At 50.3% G+C, this 20,470-nt stretch overlaps 1 protein-coding gene across 3 annotated transcripts in view; it reads right to left on the reverse strand.

Moving 5' to 3' along the window:
- Positions 1-20,470, reverse strand: part of Akap12 (A-kinase anchoring protein 12) — a 75,396-nt gene that overhangs the window by 1,222 nt on the left and 53,704 nt on the right. Inside the window, exons 1-2 of one of the 3 annotated variants that reach the window (XM_021644468.2) lie at positions 17,600-17,753; positions 1,511-6,464 (exon numbers count right to left, since the gene is read on the reverse strand). In XM_021644468.2, the coding sequence (XP_021500143.1) occupies positions 1,519-6,464; positions 17,600-17,624 (4,971 nt within the window). In that variant the 5' untranslated portion in view covers positions 17,625-17,753 and the 3' untranslated portion in view covers positions 1,511-1,518. Of the gene's footprint in view, positions 1-1,510; positions 6,465-10,586; positions 10,695-17,599; positions 17,754-20,470 lie in introns of those variants that run through there. The other 2 variants (XM_021644470.2, XM_021644467.2) reach the window with 2 other exon arrangements.

The raw sequence follows: 20,470 nt of genomic DNA on the forward strand, positions 1-20,470 counted from the left end.
CATAGCCACCCACATCGTGCATGCATGAACACATAAAACAATAAAAGAACTGTTAACACACACACACACACACACACACAAAGGAAAAGAGAGGGGAGAGGGAATGAAGGGGAAAGAGAGATGGGGGTCCGTATAGGCTGATGACAACTCACTGATTACCAGCCTCCACTGTGCCCTGGATTCCAACCTCAGCACCACACACACCGAGAAATGCACTTGCCAGAGCCAGATGTGGTGGCTCATGCCTGAAATCTACTGACTGGGGAGGCTGAAGGCACAAGGATTACCTGGAGTTCAAGTCCCAGTCTGGGCTATACAGTGAAACCCTGCCTCTAAGAAACAAAGAGGAAAGCCGTGGCCCAGCACTTAGGAAGATCATTCAGAGTCGTCTTCATTATCCTTTGCCACACAGAAAACTCAAGGGCAGCCTGGGCTGCCATACTGCATTGTGCTACTGCAAAACTAGCCAGCTGTGACACCCCCCTCCCAGGCTCACTGCGAAATTAAAAAATGCTTAAAGCTGCTGGAGGGCGAGAGGGTCCATCTTTTCTACAAATAGCTATAAACTAGTTTTGAAAAAGATTTCTATTCATGTCTCTGAGTTTGAGTATGCATAGGCTCCCAGAAGTGCTGGGAGGCCAGAAGACTCTTGGAGCCCCAAGAGCTCAAGTTACACCCAGTTGTGGGCTGCCCGACATGGATGCATCGAACTCTTTTCCTCTCTAAGGGCAGGACACATTTTAAACCATGGAGGCACCTCTCCAGGCCCTAATCTAAAATGTTAAAAGTTTTGGTTGGGCTAGGTGTGATGGTACATGCCTTTGATCACAGCATGGGGGAGAGAGGTTTACGTGATGAGTTCCAGGACAGCCAGTACTGCAGAATAAGGCCTTGTTGGAAGAAAGGAAGGGAGGGAGGGAGGGAGGGAGGGAAGGAGGGAGGGAGGGAGGAAGGGAAGAAGGAAGGAAGGAAGGAAGGAAGGAAGGAAGGAAGGAAGGAAGGAAGGAAGGAGAAAGACAAAGAAAGAAAAAGAAAGAAAGAAAGAAAGAAAGAAAAAGAAAGAAAGAAAGAAAGAAGCAAAACAAAGCCATTATTTTTACTCTATTTAATTATTTCCAACCGAAGATTCTCTATAAAATCAACTATCTGGGGGCTGGAGAGATGGCTCAGTGGTTAAGAGCACTATCTGCTCTTCTAGAGGTCCTGAGTTCAATTCCCAGCAATCACATGGTAGCTCACAACCATCTATAATGAGATCTGGTGCCCTCTTCTGGCCTGCAGGGACACATGCAGGCAGAATACTGTATACATAATAAATGGCAGCTCACAAGTGTCTATAACTCCAGTTCCAAGAGATCTGACACCTTCACACTAATGCACATAAAATAATTAGACAAACAAACAAACAAACGAATAAATTATCTGCCATGCAATCCTATAGATGGGGAAGGAGGGGCGGGGTGGGGGGGTGTCTGTCTCAGATCAACCTCCCAGAAGGAAGTTTACCTACCCAATGTCTTAGGATTCTGCCAGGTCTCCCTTTGGCTCCTGCAGGTCCTCTTCTGTCTGGGGCCTGATCTCTCTGGCTGGCTCAGTGGGCATATTTTCCTCCTGTATCCCTACTTCCTGAACATCTCCATCCTCTGTTAGCTTTGGCCCATTGGTATCTGGAGACTCTTTGGTTAGATTTGCAGAGGCTTCCCCCTCTGCCTGGAGGCTTTGGTGCTGGGGGCCATCAGTGGCATGCCCCTTTTGACCTTTGTATTCAGGTGGTGGCTTCTCGAAGAGTTCTAACTTGGCACAAGCGTCACCTGGCACAGGTTTGGCATCATTTCCATCTCCCTTTGCCTTGAGTGAGACAATCACCCCTTCACAGTGCTGGTCTCTGACACCGGCACTTTCAGCTGCAGGAACACTCATCTTTTCTGAGGTCTCGCCCATGCCTTTGGAAATATCAGAAATCACCAGTCCGTCCTGGGCTGCAGCAGTAGGTACTTCGTCGTGGTTGGAGGCTTGACGGCAGCCGTCTCTGCCCGGCATCTGTTGGGATCCCTGGCTACCAGCCTGCATCTCAGGAACCTGCGCCTGAGTGTCGGCAGCGCAGGTTGCAGGGGCCGTTTCTGTACATGCAAACTGGTCGACCGCTGTCTGGATGATGTTCTGGACAAGCCTACTGCTCTCGCTCTCAAATTCCAAGATTTTGGCTTCGGCGTCGAGGACTTCCTCTCTTGCTGCACTCTCCTGGCCGTCAGCACCACTAATCTGCTTGTCATCTTTTGGTCGCTGTTTCTGGGATGGGCTTATCTCTCCTTGCAGGTCAGAATGTAGGGCCCTTTCAGGAGCAGGAGCAGGTGGTGGTGTGGCTGGGACTGCCTCTGCCTGAGACTCAGGCTCCAAAGGCACAGTGTCCTCCCCTTGCTGAGGAGGGCAATGGTCATCCTTTGCAGAGGACTGCTCTGCTGGGGTTAAGGGTGCAGCTACACACTCTAGACTTTCATCTCTTTCTGAAACCTTGACAGTTTCTACATTTTCCTCAGCTAGCGCTGTCTGAGTGACCAGTGTGTCAAAGCTTTGGATTTGAACCTCTAGGGAACCTGCTTTGTCTTGGTCTGGGAGAGAAGAGCTCGTGTCAAGGCTGCTCACTGCCTCTCCCCTCTCTGAGTCGGGCATGCCAGCTGTCTGGTCGGGCTGCAGGTAGGCATCTTTGTTCTCAGGAGTGGCTGTTTTCTGTTTGTGTTCCTCACTCACTTGCTCTGGCTTTGTTTCCATTGTCGAATCCTTGTCAACATCAGTTCCCATCTCCCTCTCCTCTGGGCTAAGGCCACCCTGCACTTCAACACTCTCATTTTCCTGGCAGGACACTCCCGTCACCTCACCATCGCATGTCACTTCAGCCATCTTTACCTGACTGTCGGGTTCGTCTGTGTCTACGGACACCTCCAGTTCTTCAGCACACAGTCCGCCTTTGTCTCCGCCTTTGTCTTTTTCTCCATCAATCTGGGGACCCTCTTGACCCACCTCAGTTTTTGCCAGAACGAGCGCTGCTTCCACAGACAGCTCTTGCTGGGTAGGTCCTAGAACATCATCTCTTTCTGGTTTCTCCCCACACTCTTCCTGGGGTGGAAAATTAGGTGGTGTTGAAGGCTCCTCCTCCTGAGCAGCAGGTGCCTCTGCCTCTGTGACCTGTGACTGCCCGACAGTAGCAAAGGCATCACTGTCCTGGCTTTCAACAGTCTCGTCTTGCATCACATCCTGGGTGTCTGAATCTGCTAGGGGAGTACTTCCGTTTGTCTCGCTGTCTGTCAAGGTTTCGGATGACTCAGGGGCCACAGCCTGTTCCATCAGCTGCTGCGGCTTTAGGGCCTGGCATGTGGTGACACGCTCCTTCAACTCTGGACCCACCAGGACTTCAGGAACTTCCTCAAGGTTCTCTGGGGCAGCCTGTACTACCTCAGAGGCCTGTGCAAACTGCTCAGCTTCAGTTTCCTGCTTGGGCTCCTCCGACACAACATCCCCCCCTTTCCCCACAGCCTGCACTTCGGAATCCTCCTCCACCTCGTCCACCTTCTCCAGCACAATTGGCCCTGCTCTCTGTGCAGCCTGGGCTGCAGGCACCTGGGACTCCCCTTTCACCTTCTCTGCCACTGCCTGGAGGATGGCCTGTGTCTGACGCTCCCGCTCCTCTGGGTCTACGACACCACCCTCCACCTCCTGAACTGGGGTGGCTTCCTCTGTGGTGTCCGGGGAGTCGGTTAGCTGAGAAACTGCTGATACCATGTCTGTGGTTTCTTCTGCCCCGGATGCCTCGGTGGCTTCTTCGGTGCGGAGGGCATCCGTGGTTTCTGCGGCGGTCATGGCTTCTGAGGTGAAGTCCACCTCACTGGCCACTGGGTCGTCATGGGCATCCTTGCCCTCTGGTAAAGTCTGGGTGGATACAGGAGTTTCTTCTGCAAAGACCTCTCTCTCAGTGACCTCAACGGGAGGCATGGCTTCGTCTTCAGCATGTTCAAGAGGTTCTGTTACGGACGCAGATATCCAAGAAGGAGAGCGCTCTTCGACGCTGGTCACGGCCCTGGTCCCGTCAATGACAGCCACGCTCACGGTGTGGACCAGAGTCTTGCTCAACTCCTCCGACACGTACACAGGCCCCTGCAGCTGGGGCACCTCTGCACTCTCCTGAGCTTGCTGCACTTCCATCTTCTCTCTTTCCACGGCATCGTACTCAGACAGGGGGACGACGGCTGGGACATCAGGGTCATCTTCGTTGACTTCCACTGGCCCCGAGTCTTCAACGGCGGCTTGGTCTTGCTTCCCATCCAGCCTTTTCTTCCGCCGTCCAGGAATGAGCTTCTTAATGGAGACCCAAGATTCTTCTCTACTTGGTTCGACATCGGAAGCCAACTGCTCCGGAGTGGAGTCTTCAGTCTTCTCTTCCAGCTTGGACTTGGATTTTTTTCTTGGAGTGACTAATCTTTTAAATGACTCCCAGGTGGAGACACCCTCCCCTTCAGAAGGGCTTCCAGCTGGCTCGGGGGAGGAACTTCCCTGCGCTTGATCCTGCTCCTGGGTGCTGGCAGGAGCAGCATCTGTCCCAGCTTCTTTGTCTTTGCCGGTCTCCTCCGCTCTGTGACCGTCCCCTCCCACTGTTCTTGGCCCTCCTTCATCGTCGGAAGAGGATGCCTTCCTTGCTCTCTTCTTGGATGATCCGACACAGATTAACGCCTCCCAAGACACTGAGGTATCCACCTTGCGCTTTGGTTCTTCCGGCTTTTGCTCGTCTCCAACAGCTTTGACCTCCTCTTGCATTTCTGACACCGTGCTCTCCGTGGACGACAAGGTGGCACTCTTGGCCTTGTCCAGCTCTTCTTCCTTGTCACTCTCAGAAGGTCTTCGGACCCGTTTCCTGGGTGTCACCATTTTTTTGAAGGATGCCCAGGGGGTGATTCCTTCCCTTTTCTTCTCGCCATCGGAAGTAGCTCCTTCCTCGGCTTCTCCTTCCTGCTGTGCTTCCGACAGCCCTTTCTCCAGACACGTGATCTCCTCAGGCTCTTCAGGGGAGGAGGCAGAGCTCTCTCCCTTCTGCTCATCAGCACTCTCCGGGGATTCGGTTTGAACCTGTTGCTGTTCCCCTGGCTCTTCGTCTCCCCCGCCTCCTCGTTTCCCCTTGTGCTTCTTCCCTGAGAGCTTCTTTAAGCCTGAGCTACTGAAGAGCTTCTTCAAGGGGCTTCCCTGCATCTTGATCCTCTCCTGAGAGGACAGCATGTCCGCCTCACTGACGATGCCTTCTGGGTGTCTGGGTGACACCTTCTCGTCAGGACTTAGATCGGTCAGCTGTGTGTGGTCACCTCCGGAGACGCACACTTCTATGCTCTTCACCAGCTCCTCAGCAGGCTCGGCTTCCTTTGGGGCCTCCTGGGCCTCAGCCAGTTTTTCAGGGGACAAGGATTCTCCCTTTTCTTGCACATCCCCTTCTGCCTCCTCCCCTCCTTCTTGCTCCTCCGTCACCTTTCCCACGTTGCTCACATGGACCTCTGCAACAACTTCTTGGTGGCCTTCCACTTTGTCATCAAACACTTCCGTGGCCAGGGGAGCACACTTCTCCTCCTGCGATCCCTCCAGGTCACCCACCTGATCTTCCAGGGGCAACTCCACCTTCTCATAGTCTGCGGACAGCCTGGCCTGACTGGTGCCTTCTGTGGCCTCTTGCGCCTCAGAGGCAGGGGCTGGCTCAGCAGGACCTTCTTCTGGCTTTTCTTTCTCTTCCTCCTCTACTTTTTCTGCCTCTTGCTCCTTTTTCTTCTCTGAGGTTTCTAGGTCATCCTCCTTCGGCTTCTTGAAGCTGGTCTTTTTGCGCCAGCCAGCCCAGCCGTGAGTGAAGAATTTCTTGAAGGAAGATGTTGTCTCGCTGCTGACCGGGCTGGTCGGAGACTCGGAAGACTTGGTGGGTTCTTTGTCCTGTTTTTCATCATCTTTAGCTTCTTCCTCAGTTGCTTGACCAGATTCAGCTTGAACGGGAATTCCTGTGCTGCTCTGTGCTTGCTTCAGGGTGTCTTCTGGCTTCTCTGTGGATTGCTTCAGCTCACTTTCTTTGGGTGCTGACTCTTCTTCGGTCTCTGTGGTGGACTCTTGATGGTCACCAGCTCCAACTGAGGCTTCTGCCCCTTCGCTGTCATCCTTCTTGACAGTGAGTAGCTGGACAGTATCAGACTTCTCGTTTTTATCCTTCTTCACTGTGAATTTAAAACCAACAAATTTAAATACCTTCTTGAAGCCCACATCATTCGCCTGGGACTCAGCAGGCTGTGCCATTTCTTCTGCATTGCGTTCTGAAGCAGGGATCTGTTCGAGTATTTCAGGTGTTTCCTCCTGCCCTTCTTTTGTGATGTCTTCAGCAACCGCAGAGTTGGCAGCCATTTCTTTCACTCGGTCTTTTTCTCTCACATCTTCTGACTCTCTCTGTCCAACTATTAACAAGAGGAAAGGAGAAAAGAGGAAACATTACTTAGTTTAACAAGCACAATACTCTCGTTAATGCTAAGGCAAGGTAGAGAGTATGTGGGTATTTGCAAGTGTTTAATAGATGGGGCCATGGCTACCGCTTTCAAAGGACTGTGAAAAGGTACTACACGCTTGGCCCCTTACCTTTCCTTGGTTATCAAGAAATTAGACACATGGCTGGACAGATGGCTCAGTGGTTAACAGTACATGCCGGTAAGAGCACACTCTTAGAGAGGATCTGGACCTGATTTCAGGCACCTGCACAGTGACTGGATCTAACTCCTCCTTCTGGACTTGGTGGGGACTGAATGCACACGGTACACAGGTCACGCAAGCCAAACACTTATACAAGGAAAAATAAATACGTCTTTAAAAATGTGAACACATGAGTAGTGATATAAAAACAAAATCCAGTAAATAGGGATGGAGGAGTACTACTTAAAAAAATGAAATCAGGTCGGCATGGAGACACACCGCTTTGACCCCAGCACTTTGAAGGCAGAAACAGCAGATGCCGATGAGATCAAGGCCATCTTGGCCTTGAGAGTGAGTTCCAGGACAGCCAGGAGATACACAGTGAGACCCTATCTCCAAACGTGACACAACCAAGACCTGTGTGTGTGTGCGCGCACGCAGGACGACACTGAGGTCTTCCTCCATTGCTCATTCGATTTAATTATATGAAGTTATTTACTTTATGTTGGAGGGTCCTGCCACAAAGCATATTTAGAGGTCAGAAGGCGGTATGTGGGAGCTGGTTTCTCTACTCCCAGTCACATGGGGTTCAAGGATTGAAGTCAGTTCATCACATATGGCAGTAAGCACATTTGCTGGCCGAGCCATCTTATGATCTCTCACCGAGTTCCAGGACAGCCAGTGCTACCCAATAGATAGGCTGTCTCGAATAAATAAATAAGTCAAAGCAATAAAAAATAAAATAATAAAAAAGAAATGATGGTAGTCAAGGATCAAAAGCTGCAAAATTCGTTGGGTGAAAAGTTGTCAGGAAGCATAACATTTCAGAGTATCAATACACAGGTGACCATGTCAAGAAAGTCCCTTTACAAGGGAGAACACCAACAGGTGCCACCACAATCAAGTTTGTCAGCCTTGACATCCTTGAGGCGGTCACTGAGAAGGCGCGTGCCAGTTACAGAGTCCCAATGAATGGAATCCACTTTTGAGAAAATAGTCAGCCGATGCCATAAAAGACCAAAATCAAGCAAGAGGGATTGGCTGTTGAAACTTCAAATGGCTGGAGAGGAGGGGGAAGAGTGTAGCTGGCTAGAGATGCTTCCATTTTTTCTATAAGATATAAATTTTAAAAATTACTGGGTGTAAGAAAGTAAGACAACATGATTTAGTGAAGCTGGAGGAGCATGGGTGACCGCACTAACTGGGCAACAACCGGACCCTCCCCCGGTGCTGCGCCAGACAGACATTCCCTGGGAAAAGCCACCACTGAAAGGCTATCAGTGGGGGCAGGGGGCAGGCTGTGTGTTTGAAAATGATTTAAGACTACATGAGGTTTATTTCTGCTGAAATAAGGAAGTGCAAACTTTGAATGACCAAACTTCATTTCAACCTAAATCCTCTGTCCCATCTTTTACATATCATTATCGTTATGTATATGGTATGTTTTAGTTTTGTTGTGAGTTGAATTTCCTCTACATGACATATACTTCTTTATGGAATAGACTAAAAGGACAATCAAAACTGTCACCAGGCATGGTGGTACATGCTTGTAATCCCAGCACTCAGGAGGCAGAGGCAGATGAATCTCTGTGAGTTTGAGGAAAAGCTGGTCTACAAAGCAGCCAAGACAGCCAAGGCTACACAGAGAAACACTGTCTCGAAAAACAAACAAACAAAAACTGGCACAAAGTTTGGATACTTGGAAGGCAGGGGTAGGCATATTGGAAGTTTAGTGCCAGCCTAGGGTACAAATCAAGATCTATTTCAAAATAAAGGCTGGGGATGCAGTGCAGTAGGAATATTTGCCTGCTATGCACAAGGTCCTGGGTTCCACACCCAGGACCAACAACAAGGGAGGGTACTGGAGAATTCAGTTTCATCTCTATCACAAGCTCTAGAGGTCCACAGCACTACAAGGGGACCATAGTTAGCACATGCACATTTCAAGACTGGTCGAATAAGTTTTTAGTGGTGTCAACATAATAAAATAAACAAAAAGTAACATTACTCTAATAGATTTTAATAACAACCAGTAAAAGTATAAATGAGTCTCTTGCTACAAGCCCAAGACTAAAAACACCTCCTGTCCTCTACGAGATTGTGAAATGCAGGGGTTATTATCATTTTTTAAATTATTATTGTTTTAAAGAGCAGTGTTGAACATCATTGCCTTTAAAACCCAAGTTTCAATTTGGAATACTTTAAATATTATTTGTAAAGATTTATTTTTGTTTTTCTTATGTGTGCCTGTGTGAGTGCAGGTAACACAAAGGCTGAAAGACGGCATCGGATCCCTTGAAACTGGGAACCCTCCTAGGTCTTGAGGAGCAAGCCGCCACTTGCCTGCTGAGCCATCTCTCTAGTCCTCTTAACAATTAAAAATAATATTTATTTCCTTACAAATAAACCTTTTTTAAAGATTAAAAAAATGTAGCTTTTTAAGAGCATATTTTTTTTAAGATTTGTTTATTTTATGTGTATTGATGTTTCGTCTGTGTAAGGATGCCAGATCCTCTGGAACAGGAATTATAGACAGTTGTGAGCTGCCATGTGAGTGCTGAGACTTGAACCCAGGTCCTCTGAAAGAGCAGCCAATGCTCTTAGCCACTGAGCCATCTCTCCAGTCACCCCAAATATATCTTTTTAAAGATAAAAATAAGCCTTTTTAAAGAGACCAGGCTGGCCTCACAGTCACAGAGATCCCCTTGCTTCTGCCCCCCAAATGCTGGGAATGAAGGTGTCACAACATGAGTGTGCATGTTTCGTGTGCATCTTACATATGTATGTGCGCGCTCTCAGAGGTCAGGCGGAGGGGGCTGTCGGGAACCAAACACAGGTCATCCTCAAGAACAAGTGTTTTAAACCAATGAGCCATCGCTCCAAGTCCCATCCTTTTTTCTCTGTTAAGTCTAGATTGGAATGCGTAGAGTTGAGCTAAAGCACACAAAGCCAAACAGGCGCCAGCAAACCAGCAGGACAAAACAGCTTCTAGCCAGACTAAGCAGTAGTCAGCTAACTAACTGCTCTACGGACTCTCTGAGAAATGCTTAGTAAGTCCTAACGTCCTGACGGGTCTACTGATCTACAGTACCCTTGGAGGTAAAAGCTTACACATTACTGTCACAACACTCTTTCAGATGCAATCCTAATCCGTCCGCGCGCGCATCCTCCCCCGTTTGCCTACAGGTTGGACACTCGCAGTTTTGTGGGGCTCAGCCTCCATTGGCCTCCTGCCTCGAGCCCCCACCCCCAGCCCCGCCTGTGCAGGACTCACAGGGAAGTTGCACTTCCAAAAAAGTCGGCCTCTACTGCATAGCCGAGCTACCAAACACTGGTGGCCTGGTCTTCACAACTACCAGGCCAGGTGGCCGAGGCCGTTTAAATCAGGTTCCAACAGGATACAGAAGTGTCCTCGCGCGCCCCTGAGGCGCACACGCGCATCGGCACAGCCTATGTCCTGGCCCCACGTCATGTGCTTGAACCCACAGGGCTGCCCACGCTCTATTGCTCGGCCACGCGCCTGGCACACTGAGAAGGCGGCCACGACGCAGGGACCTGGTCCACCTCCTCTGCCCTCCACGCCCGCTCTCCCCAGACTGGGAAGAGACGGTATAATGACCCGTCCACCTCCCTTCCGCCAGCCCCGCCTGTCCCTTTTCCCAGCTAGGGTACCGCAGGCTGTGCCCTCTCCTCGTGGGGTGGCCTTGTGTATGCCCCAGCGTTACGCTCCTCTCCGCGGGAGACTGAGTGTACATGGACAGCACGAGACCTCCACGGAGGCTTGGCCCGGCTCTCCGGGGCCGGGAAGCAATGCGCTCAGTCCTGGGAGAGAGCGGGCTGGGGACCACCCACCCCAACACCCGCCCGCATCCGCCAGGGGGCGCGCTACTCACAGCATAAGTTACTCCACCAGGGCATAGTGGCCGGCAGCCGGGGACAGGCCGGGGACAGCGGCCTGCGAGGCCCGGCCAGCCGCTCCCGGTTGCCCCATCGCGGGGCACCAACCGGCCGCGGGGCGGGCGCCGGCCACCCAGTTGGAGATGGGTACCCTTGGGGACGGCTACTTACGTCACAGAGGCGGGGCCGGGTGACCAAGGCAGGCCCCTCCCCCGCCCCCAGAAGGGTCTGCGCTCCCGGGTGGTGGCCTCCCCGCTAGCCCCGGTACTTGATTAGGTTCTCTGGCAGTCCCTGCTCTGTGTGCCACCTACATAAGGCCGCCGGGTTAACCCTCAAAGTAATGGCTAGGGGCGAGGAAGGCACAACTCGGGGTTGGCTTGGGTGTAGGCGCCTTGAGTTCGTAAAAAACAACTGCAGTTGGTGTGCTCCAGGCCCAAGGTCTTCCCTGGAGCCACACACTGTCGCACAGCTTGAAGTTCAGAAGACACGGAACTTCAAAAATGACCGCATAGGCCGAAGGTTTCTGTAGTGACTTGGCGGTTCAATTTGGCAGTTTATTACAATACTAGCCATATTTTTATCCCGTCGAGACTGCAATCGTGATCCTTGGCAGTCAAAGACGAGTTCAAGGCTACAATCCCTACACACACATTGTACTTGGGTACTGATCTCAGCTTTATTCATAACTGATCAAAGTTAGGATAACCAATACGGAATTCAGTAGGTGGCTGGGTGGAAAGACTGGGTTGACAGGGTACGAACTATAAGCATACACACTCCTAACATTTGTCAAAATCCACAGGGGGTACACTACCAGGACAAAACCTAAAACCCATACACTGCACACACTGAGTGTAATGACATCATATGTCACTTTTGGGAAAGGATTTTGACAGGAAAGATTACAAGGGATAATCTTTAAATTCTGGCTAACTTTTCTATGAATCCAAACTGCTCATATACTGTATTTATATAATTATATATTATCTAAGTATTATATAGTTATAACATTGCGTGTAAACTATGTAATTATAATTATATTTACATAATTATATAACACCGAATGTGCTATTTAATATGTGTTAGAGAATATATTATCAGATAGATGGATGGATGGATGGATGGATGGTTGGATGGATGGATGGATAACCAGCCAGCCAGCCAGCCTTGGGTCATTCTGAATGTCTCCATGTCTCCTTAGCCCCAGATGAGTAAACAGAAAAATATCCTGGCCAACATCTTACAGTATGTGTGTGGCTCTGTGGGATAACTGAAGGCTGAGTCAGGTGTGCAATGGGCGAGCACAGTATGTCCTTTTGATTCTATATACTGTCAAAGCGCAAACACCCCATAACCTGTAAGGGACAAGTGTTTCTGTCTCTCATACACATGAGCTGGTTCTGCACCATTCCAGACTGCATATGCTTAACGGTGAGCTTTAAAACAAAACAAACAAACAAACAAACAAACAAAACAGGAAAATATATTCGGGGCGAGAGATGGCTCCGAGGTTAATAGAACAGTCTGGTCTTCCAGAGGTCCTGAGTTCAAGCGCCCGCAACCACATGGTGGCTCACAAGCATCTATAATGAGATCTGGTGCCCTCTGCTGGCCTGCAGGTGTACATGCAGAATACTATTAAAAGGATGGATGGATGGATAGATAGGTAGGTAGATAGATAGATAGATAGATAGATAGATAGATAGATAGATAGATAGATAGATAGACAGACAGACAGACAGATAGATTCCTTCCACCTTTACATGGATTCTAAGCACAGACTACAGCTCAACTGTGGAGCCTGCCCTCTCCTATGGCTTTTGACATATTAGATCCGTTTGCTACTTGTGGAATCAGTGCAGGCTTCCTGCATCTGATACATACGTGTGTGTGTGTGTGTACACATTGAAACCCCAGCTCCTGCACAATCATCTGCCTTATATTTGTCCAAGTAGACATGAAGAAGAAAAGCTGAAAGTCTAATTAAATTACTGAAAGCAAGTAAAGAGGCACATTTCTTGCCCCCTAAAAGTCATACAGCAGTTGTAGAAGAGAGCTTTCTCTCACTGTGTATGGTGATACCCGGCTCGGCTCGCAGCAATCCCTCCACTGTGAGGACAACTGCTGCTCACGCAGCAAAGCCGTAGCATCCGGGGTCCAACAATGCTCACTCACACTGGGGCTCTGCTGGGAATCACAACACAGCCTCCGCCAGGACCCAGATGAGGGTGCTCACTGGAAAAGCCCAGCTGATAGCAACCCATCTTCCCCCATCGTGATGACACTGCAGACGCCGGGGGAGACACTCTGACCCCTCCAAGGGTCGAGACGGCCATCTGCAACACCGTCTCGTCAGCTATGTGTTGGAGGCCACGGGTTCTTTACCTCCACCTTTAGTGGACGCATTGGCATATTCTCTAATGCACATTTTCACAGAAGTTCCCTGCCACTGGCCTCTGAGCCCTGCAGCGTGATGGCGGGCACAGGGCGCACGGTTGTTCAATGGGCTTAGAGAAAAAGAATTGGGAGAAAAATTCATCCAAACTGAGTTGCGGCAACCTCTTCTTCCTGAATGACAGTGTGACAACTATGTGCAGTGTCTAGCTGTTGTGGGCACTCTAGGGATGTTTAAAGTACAGAGCCGCAGGCTGTTTGAATAAAATCACTTTACACACACATCAAAAAAAAAAAAAAAAGGAAGCTTAAATGTTAATATTTTTATCTAAACTTAGCTGTTGAGTTTTGGTGGCATCACTTTTTGAAAACAACAACAAAAAACGGTGTGTGACACCACAAAAGCAAGAATATTCACTTTTGGGGTTTAGAAGAGCCAGCGCTCTCTGTCCCCAGGCACAGCCTGCTGTGAGTGAGTGACATCTGGAACTGTTTAACTTCCCCCCACGAGCTCCTGGAATTCTTCCAGGAATTCTCTGCATTCTGAACCCACCCGTTGTATCAAAACACACCCAGCTCAACTCTCCAGAGCTCATCGGCCATGAAACCTCCAGGCAGAAGAGGCTGTTTCACTGGGCTTATCAGAGATGTGAAACCTGGTTCAGCACCATCCAGGTGACGTCACTGGTGTGTGGGCCTTTGGCCACCAGGATGCAAGGGCACCCCAATAGCATCATCATCTACCTTGAGAAAGAGATCCTTTGTGGGGAACTCTGCAGCTAGGCTTAGGAAACTTCCTTTTACAGTGAGAGGAAGCTCTCTAATCAGGGTTTTCACCACCACTAGGAATAGACAATGGAATCTATAAAGCACCAAAAATACAGCAGAGACCAGTGTAGCTCCCGAACTCTTAGGACCAGGGTTCTGTCCCCACCCACAGACCAGGACCAGCACAACACACCAGCTGGGTGCAGGGGACACACTCCACCCTCAAATGATTTGCATAGAAAAGTACATTATAAACTATATAATATGCATGACTTCTTTTCTGGTTTGTTCAATTTTTTTAATTAAAACAATTTAAATCTCACGGGCTCTTCCCCCTTTCTCCATTTTTCTTTTTCTTTTCTTTCCTTAAAGACAGGGCTCACTTTGTAGTCGAGGCCAGCCTTGAACCAGGTGACCCTTTGGCTTCTCTTCTCAAGTGCTAGATTACAGAAGCAAGCCACCACACCTGGAACTCCCAGTTTACTTTGGCGATAAAAAGAACAATGCTTTTGCTCAATTTACCAAACAGAGATATTGAGATATTACCAGTTAACCTAAAAAAAGTGTGAATTAAGGAAAATAGGAAAGATGCTTTTTTATTTTTAATTATGTGTGCATGTGGGCATGCACATGAATGAATGAATGCAGGTGCCCACAGAGACCAGGTGAGAGTTCCGGATACCCCGGAACTGAGGTTCAGCTGAGCTGTGAGCTGCCTGATACGCGTGCTGGGATCGCATCTCTGGTCCTTTGCTCTTAGAGCTGAGCCATCTCTCCAGCTCTGAAAGATACTTTCGCTTAATTGAGAAGGTTCTGGTTGGGGTGGTGGGAGTGGTGTGTGTGTGGGGGGGGTGACACATTCTTTAATCCCAGGACTAGGAGGGAATTGTGAGTTAAAGGCCAGCCTGCCTGGTCAACATTACAAGTTCCAGGCCAGCCAGAGATACATGGGGAGATCTTCACTTTAAAGGAAAAAAAAAAGTGAGATGGCTCAGCAAGCAGGGAAACTTGTGAAACACGCCCAAGGACCCGAGCTGCCGCATCCTGGGAGACCAACAGAGGAAGCAAAAAACTGACAAGGAAAATTACCTTCCTACAATACATAGCAGTACAGGCACACTGTGGCAAGTATGCATGCGCGCACACACATGCACACACACGCACACACACGCACACACACACACACACGCACACACACGCACACACACGCACACGCGCACACGCGCACACGCGCACACGCGCACACGCGCACACACACACACACATGCACACACACGCACACGCACACCTGCACACATGCCCTAGTAATGGAAGATACGGAAGGTAACCCTTGGCTACATATCGAGTTTGAAGCAGTTTATGGGCAGGCAAGAGCCTGTCTTCAAACAAACAAAGGCACAGGCAGTTTCCTGCTGTCCTGCCACCACTCTGTGCATTAGGGAAGGGGACCCTCTTTGACCATCATGTCACAAACAGCTATTTTCTAGTTCCTGTGCCTAGTTAGTGCTAACGGGGGTCTGGAATGGCCATGCCATGAACTGTGAGCAATCCATCACAGGATTGTACTGTCTACACCTCACATGTCTATGTGAACCGGAAGAGAGGTGACGGAACAGGTCTTACAGGATTTCTCTGTGTAGCTTTGGCTGTCCTAGAACTAGTGCTATAGAGCAGGCTGGCCTCGAACTCACAGAGATCTGTCTGCCTCTGCCTCCCCAATGCTGGGATCAAAGGTGTATACTACCACTGCCTCGCCCCTACCAACTTCCTAGTGACTATTGAGAATACATCTTCCTTAATCAGTTAAGGAGCAGCAACAGGAAGACACTGAAATCCCCTTGGAAGAAATCTGCTTGCTCTTAAGTTTTCTGCTGCTCTAGTTATTTTATTTTACTTTGAGACAAGGTCTTATGTATCGAAGCCTGGCTTTGAAGTCCTAATCCTCCTGCCTCCACCTTCCCAGTGGTAGGACTACAGGTCTGTGGTACCATGTCTAGTTTCTGGAGCCCTCGGGATCAAAACCAGGGTTTTAGGCACACTGTTAGGCAGACATTTCAGCAATTGAGGTCCATCTCCAAACCCTTGCCATCAAAGACCTGTGTGCTCTTTTACTATCTCTTCCTATCATTTGAGGCGGTTTCCCATGTCACAGCCTCCTTCCTGGAACTCTCTGCTGTAGACCAGACTGGCCCTGAACCCAGAGAGCTCAGCTTGCCTCTGTCCCCAGAGTGCTGGGACCATACGCATGCACCGCCATGCCTAGGCTCTTGTGCAGTTTCTGATTACCAGCAGAAAGCACAAAACCATGCAGCACTGTCCACAGGAGCCATGTGGAATATAATCTAGAAAGCAATAGATCAAATCATTTGATAGCACCTTAGAAGTTAGAGAGCCCTTCTCAACATTCTGCCTGTTGCTCTGCTGGGATTACTTGCTGGAGCCCCTTCCTTCCCTCGAGAAACTGAGCATGCAAGAAACTAATAAAACATTGAATATACAAAACAGCACCCTTTACGCAAAAATACCAGAAGGAAGCAAGATCTGGGGGCTCTGTTCTAAGCATGGATTCGTTCGTGTGAAAATTCATTACTCGGGGGCTCAGGAGTTAAGAGAATGGACAGCTCTTGAAGAGACCAGTTTGATTCCCAGTACTCAAGCCAGGCACCTCGAAAGCGCTTGTAACTACAGGCTCTGGAGATCCACCATCACCTGCCCTCACATGCATAGACACACACACACACACACACACACACGGGCTGACACATGGGAAAGGAGAAAATGTAATTCACTTTTTAAACTTCCACAGTGGCCAGCAGTAGCAAGCCAGTGCTGTCAGAGACTGGACAGAACATGAAGACGCCCTCGGGGTAAACAAACTAAACTATAGGAAGTCAGAGATATTTTTAGCTTTACTGAACTTTCAAATTCATTTAAAAGTCCACAGGGAGACATGGCTGGGGGGGGGGGGGGACGACAAGTGCCCGGAGAAAACACTGAAGCCCTGGAAAGTCCACGCCCCACTTTAAGACAACAGATTCGGTAGCACACGTCTCAAATATTTAAATAAGAGCTGTTTTGGTAAATGTACGCAGGTGGAGTTTAATTTTCTGAAGGGGTGAAAGGGAAAGAAGATATAAGCACAGTCTCCTAAAGAGTCTAGCCACAGCAGAATTGCCTAACACTATCAAATACCAAGCCAGCGGCTTGGAAAATGCATTCTGAAAGCCTGCACTGGCAGCACTGCTTTCTAGAAGTAGGCATTACATTATAACCCATACAGCTAGATTCCTAGAAAACAAGCACAGAAAAAGTAGTTTTTAAAAACCAGTTTTACTAATACCTAAGTGGTGGATCTTGCTATAGATTTAGTAACTATGGCTTTACCGGCAACCACGTAAGCATTAAGTAAATTAAAACGTTAGTGTGGTACACGACTTCACTCAACGTTTTATTAACAAGCACCAGGAAGCGCCAAACGCTGGCAATTTCTCAGGCTAGGGCAGGTTTATCCACAGCGAATCTGACACTGACTCAATTCCGCTAGCTAGCTGCCGCGGTTCCTGTCAACAGCCCCCGCTTCCCCGAGGGGAAAGGATACAGCCCCTAATTCAGGGATAAAGCATCGTCCCGGGAAGTTTTGGTTTAAATAAAAACAAAACGTGGGGTGGTTGGTTCCTGGGGGACTGTGGCACGCTCTCCCGGTGGAAGTGCAGGGAGAGAAACTGAAAGCCACTGAGGTTCCAGACAGTGCTCACCTCTTGGGACTCTCATTCCAGAGTCACATCAGCAGGAAGGAAAAAGTACTTTTCTCCCTACAGGCCTGTCACCCGGGAGAACGGAGTCTTACCTGTGATGGTTATGGTTCCCAGCATGTTTAATAACCGTCTTCGGCCTCCTGTGGCAGGAAGTCCGCCTCTCCTCTGCCTCCTCCCTGCTAACCCAGTGCCCTGTCTGTGACAGAAGGAGCGCAGCTGCCCCAGCTACCCTCCGAGCATCGGGAGATGCAGCACTGCGCGCCGCGGACCAAGCTCCCGCTAATTCCAGGAGGCCCCGCCCCGCCGGGCCCCGCCCCCGGTAGGCCCCGCCCCCAGCCCGCACCTCTGGCCGCGCTTGGCTGCGCGGCCCGGGCAGTCACGTGCCCCAGCTTACAGGGCTGGCAGTGCGTGGTCCCCAGCGACCCGGGGAGGGTTTCTAAGTCTCGGGGGTGAGCACGACCCCGAGCATCTTTATTTGATCCACGCGGTGACTCCATCCCTTGGCGCCGGCTCTTGCGCCTCAAACTTTTTAAGAATTGTGTAAAGGCGATAGTCGCGCAGATGTTAAATCCCGATTTCTAAGGCCGGGTTCCGCGTCCCTCGGCGGTTCAGAGGAGGACGGGTGCAGAGCGGCGTTTCTTTTCACAGCCCGCGGCATTTTGTATGTTGCCGACTGTCTCCCACCGGTGTGAAGACCCACACCCCTCCGCGGCCTGCGCCCAGGCTGCGGTGTCGCCGGAGGAGCTGCCTTCAGCGTTGAACAGCAGCATGGGCCTGCGGTCTTGCCCCTTTCACGGTGGAAATGAGCTCGACGTTTGGCCCCCGACCCACACACCCACAGCAGACAAATGAGACGGCTGTATTAAAGATCCAGGCCGCCCAGGCTTCTTCCCCGTTAATCTGAGATTGTTTCTCTACGGAGACAATAAAGGAGCCGGGTCTTCCGTTCGGGTAGGTCTGTTAGGCGTCCGGAGACGTCTATCGCAGCGCGCCTTGTCTGTCTGAGCGAACAGAATAAGCGGCTTCGTTGCTGCTCTTCTCTTCAGACCTGAAGGCTTGGTTCGAACAAGCGACCTGGGGGTGGGAGGCCTTGAAAGACTAGAGGTTGCCGCTCTGCCCAGCAACCAGACGTGGAGTACGGTGGCTCCTTCTTGTCACCAGGGGGCGCGACGCACCACGTTCAGGCCCAGAAAGAGGCTGCAGGGCCGTTCCTCCCAGGCACTCGGATCAGCTCCCCAGCCAACACCCAACCTGGCCGGCGGCGAGCAAGGATCTACAGAGAGTGGTGAAGACCTGGGAGCTGATTTTTGCCCTCTGCACTCCCGACAGGTGGGGTTCCGGGCGGCGCAGCCGTCTCTCTCCTCCCACCACCTACTCCAGCGGGGTAGATCACGGATAAGGAGCCCCCAGACGCAGTCGGCGGTCCCCACTGAACTCTTCCCTGGAGCGTCCCGGGAGCCCCGAAGCCCCCAGGGAACTAGGAATACTGGGTGAGTTCTCAGCACTCAGCTGCGAACAGCGTGGCTATCACTCCTCTGTGGATCCGGGTTTACCCAATAACTGTGTCACCAACAACCTGCCCTCCTGGCTCCAAATTCTAATAACAACGATTCCTCTGAGATAGCTCAGGGGAAAAATTCACTAGCTACAAAATTCAAACACAAAATAACACTTCCAAAAGCAACCGGTTGTGGTGGTGCACACCTGTACCCCAGCACTTCGGGAGGCAGAAGCAGGTGTATCACTGTGAGTTCGAGGCCACCCTGGTCTACAAAGCGAGTCCAGGACAGCCAAGGCTACTGAGAAACCTTGTCTGGTAAAAACAGAAACAGATGATCAAACAGGCGAGTGTAAGCTCTTTGCTTTCAGGACACAGGAGCAATACCTACACGGCCGAAAAGAGACTCTCAGAGCAGCCACTAATGCCAGAAGGCTGAGCAATGGATGGCGTGTAGGGGCTGGCTCTCCCAGCACTCGGTTCTCTGGGATCCCTGCCTCCCTGAGCAAAAAAGGCCAGAGTGTATGTCGTTGTTGCCAGCGAGTTCCTCTGGGTCTGGCCTTAAAAAGAAAAACCATCAATCAGGAGAAACGAAGAAGGAAAGGTCAGACAGGCAGGCGACTTTCTTTTGCCATCTCTTCCACTCTGCTCATGTTAAATGAGAAGTTTCAGAGCCACACGTGCCCACTTAAAGCACAAAGGGCAGGATACTCTACGCCCGTCGCTGGGTAGATGGGGGGTTGGGGGTGTCTTAAATCTGCACGGTTTAGTGAACAAATACTTGCTACATTCTTGTTCCATTGTGTGTGGGGGGGGAGGGGTCGATCAGACACGGTGGTCTCAGGAACCTCAGCTGTGAGTGGCAGCCGCGTTCGGGGGCCGAGAAATTAGCTTGCCCTGGCAGCGACACTCGAGCTGGCCTAGGAGAAGAGTGGGAACTCCCCAGTGTGGGCACAAAGAAGCAACTTCACGTGGCAGTGCCGGGAGAGCATGACTCGGGGACTCACAGGCGGGTTCCTTGTAGCTCCTGTTCCTTGCGGTTCATGTTCAGAGGCCAGGGAGGGAGAGGCAGGGATGCCAACGAGAATGGAAGGATTGCTAAGGACATCATAAGAACTTTGTAGTAACACCATCTTAGAAAGAAGGGGGCAGCCGGGGGTGGCGTACATGTATGTAATTCCATCGCCATGGGCAGAAGCAGATCAATAGTTCAAGGCTAGCCTCGGCTACATAATGAGTTGAGGCCAACCTGTGCTACAGGAGACCCTGTCTCACATATGAAAACAAAACAATGGGGCGAGTGATCTGAGTTACGTTACACATTTGGCTAAAGAAAACATACAGAGTGTGAGGGTTAGGGTAACAGCACACTCACGTAATGCCAGCACTTAAGTGGCAGAGGCAGAAAGGTCAGGTGTTCAAGGGTACCCTCAGCTACAAAGTTGAGTCTGAGGCCAGCCAAGCT

Source organism: Meriones unguiculatus, chromosome 20, assembly GCF_030254825.1.
Source record: "Meriones unguiculatus strain TT.TT164.6M chromosome 20, Bangor_MerUng_6.1, whole genome shotgun sequence".
NCBI lineage: Eukaryota > Metazoa > Chordata > Mammalia > Rodentia > Muridae > Meriones > Meriones unguiculatus.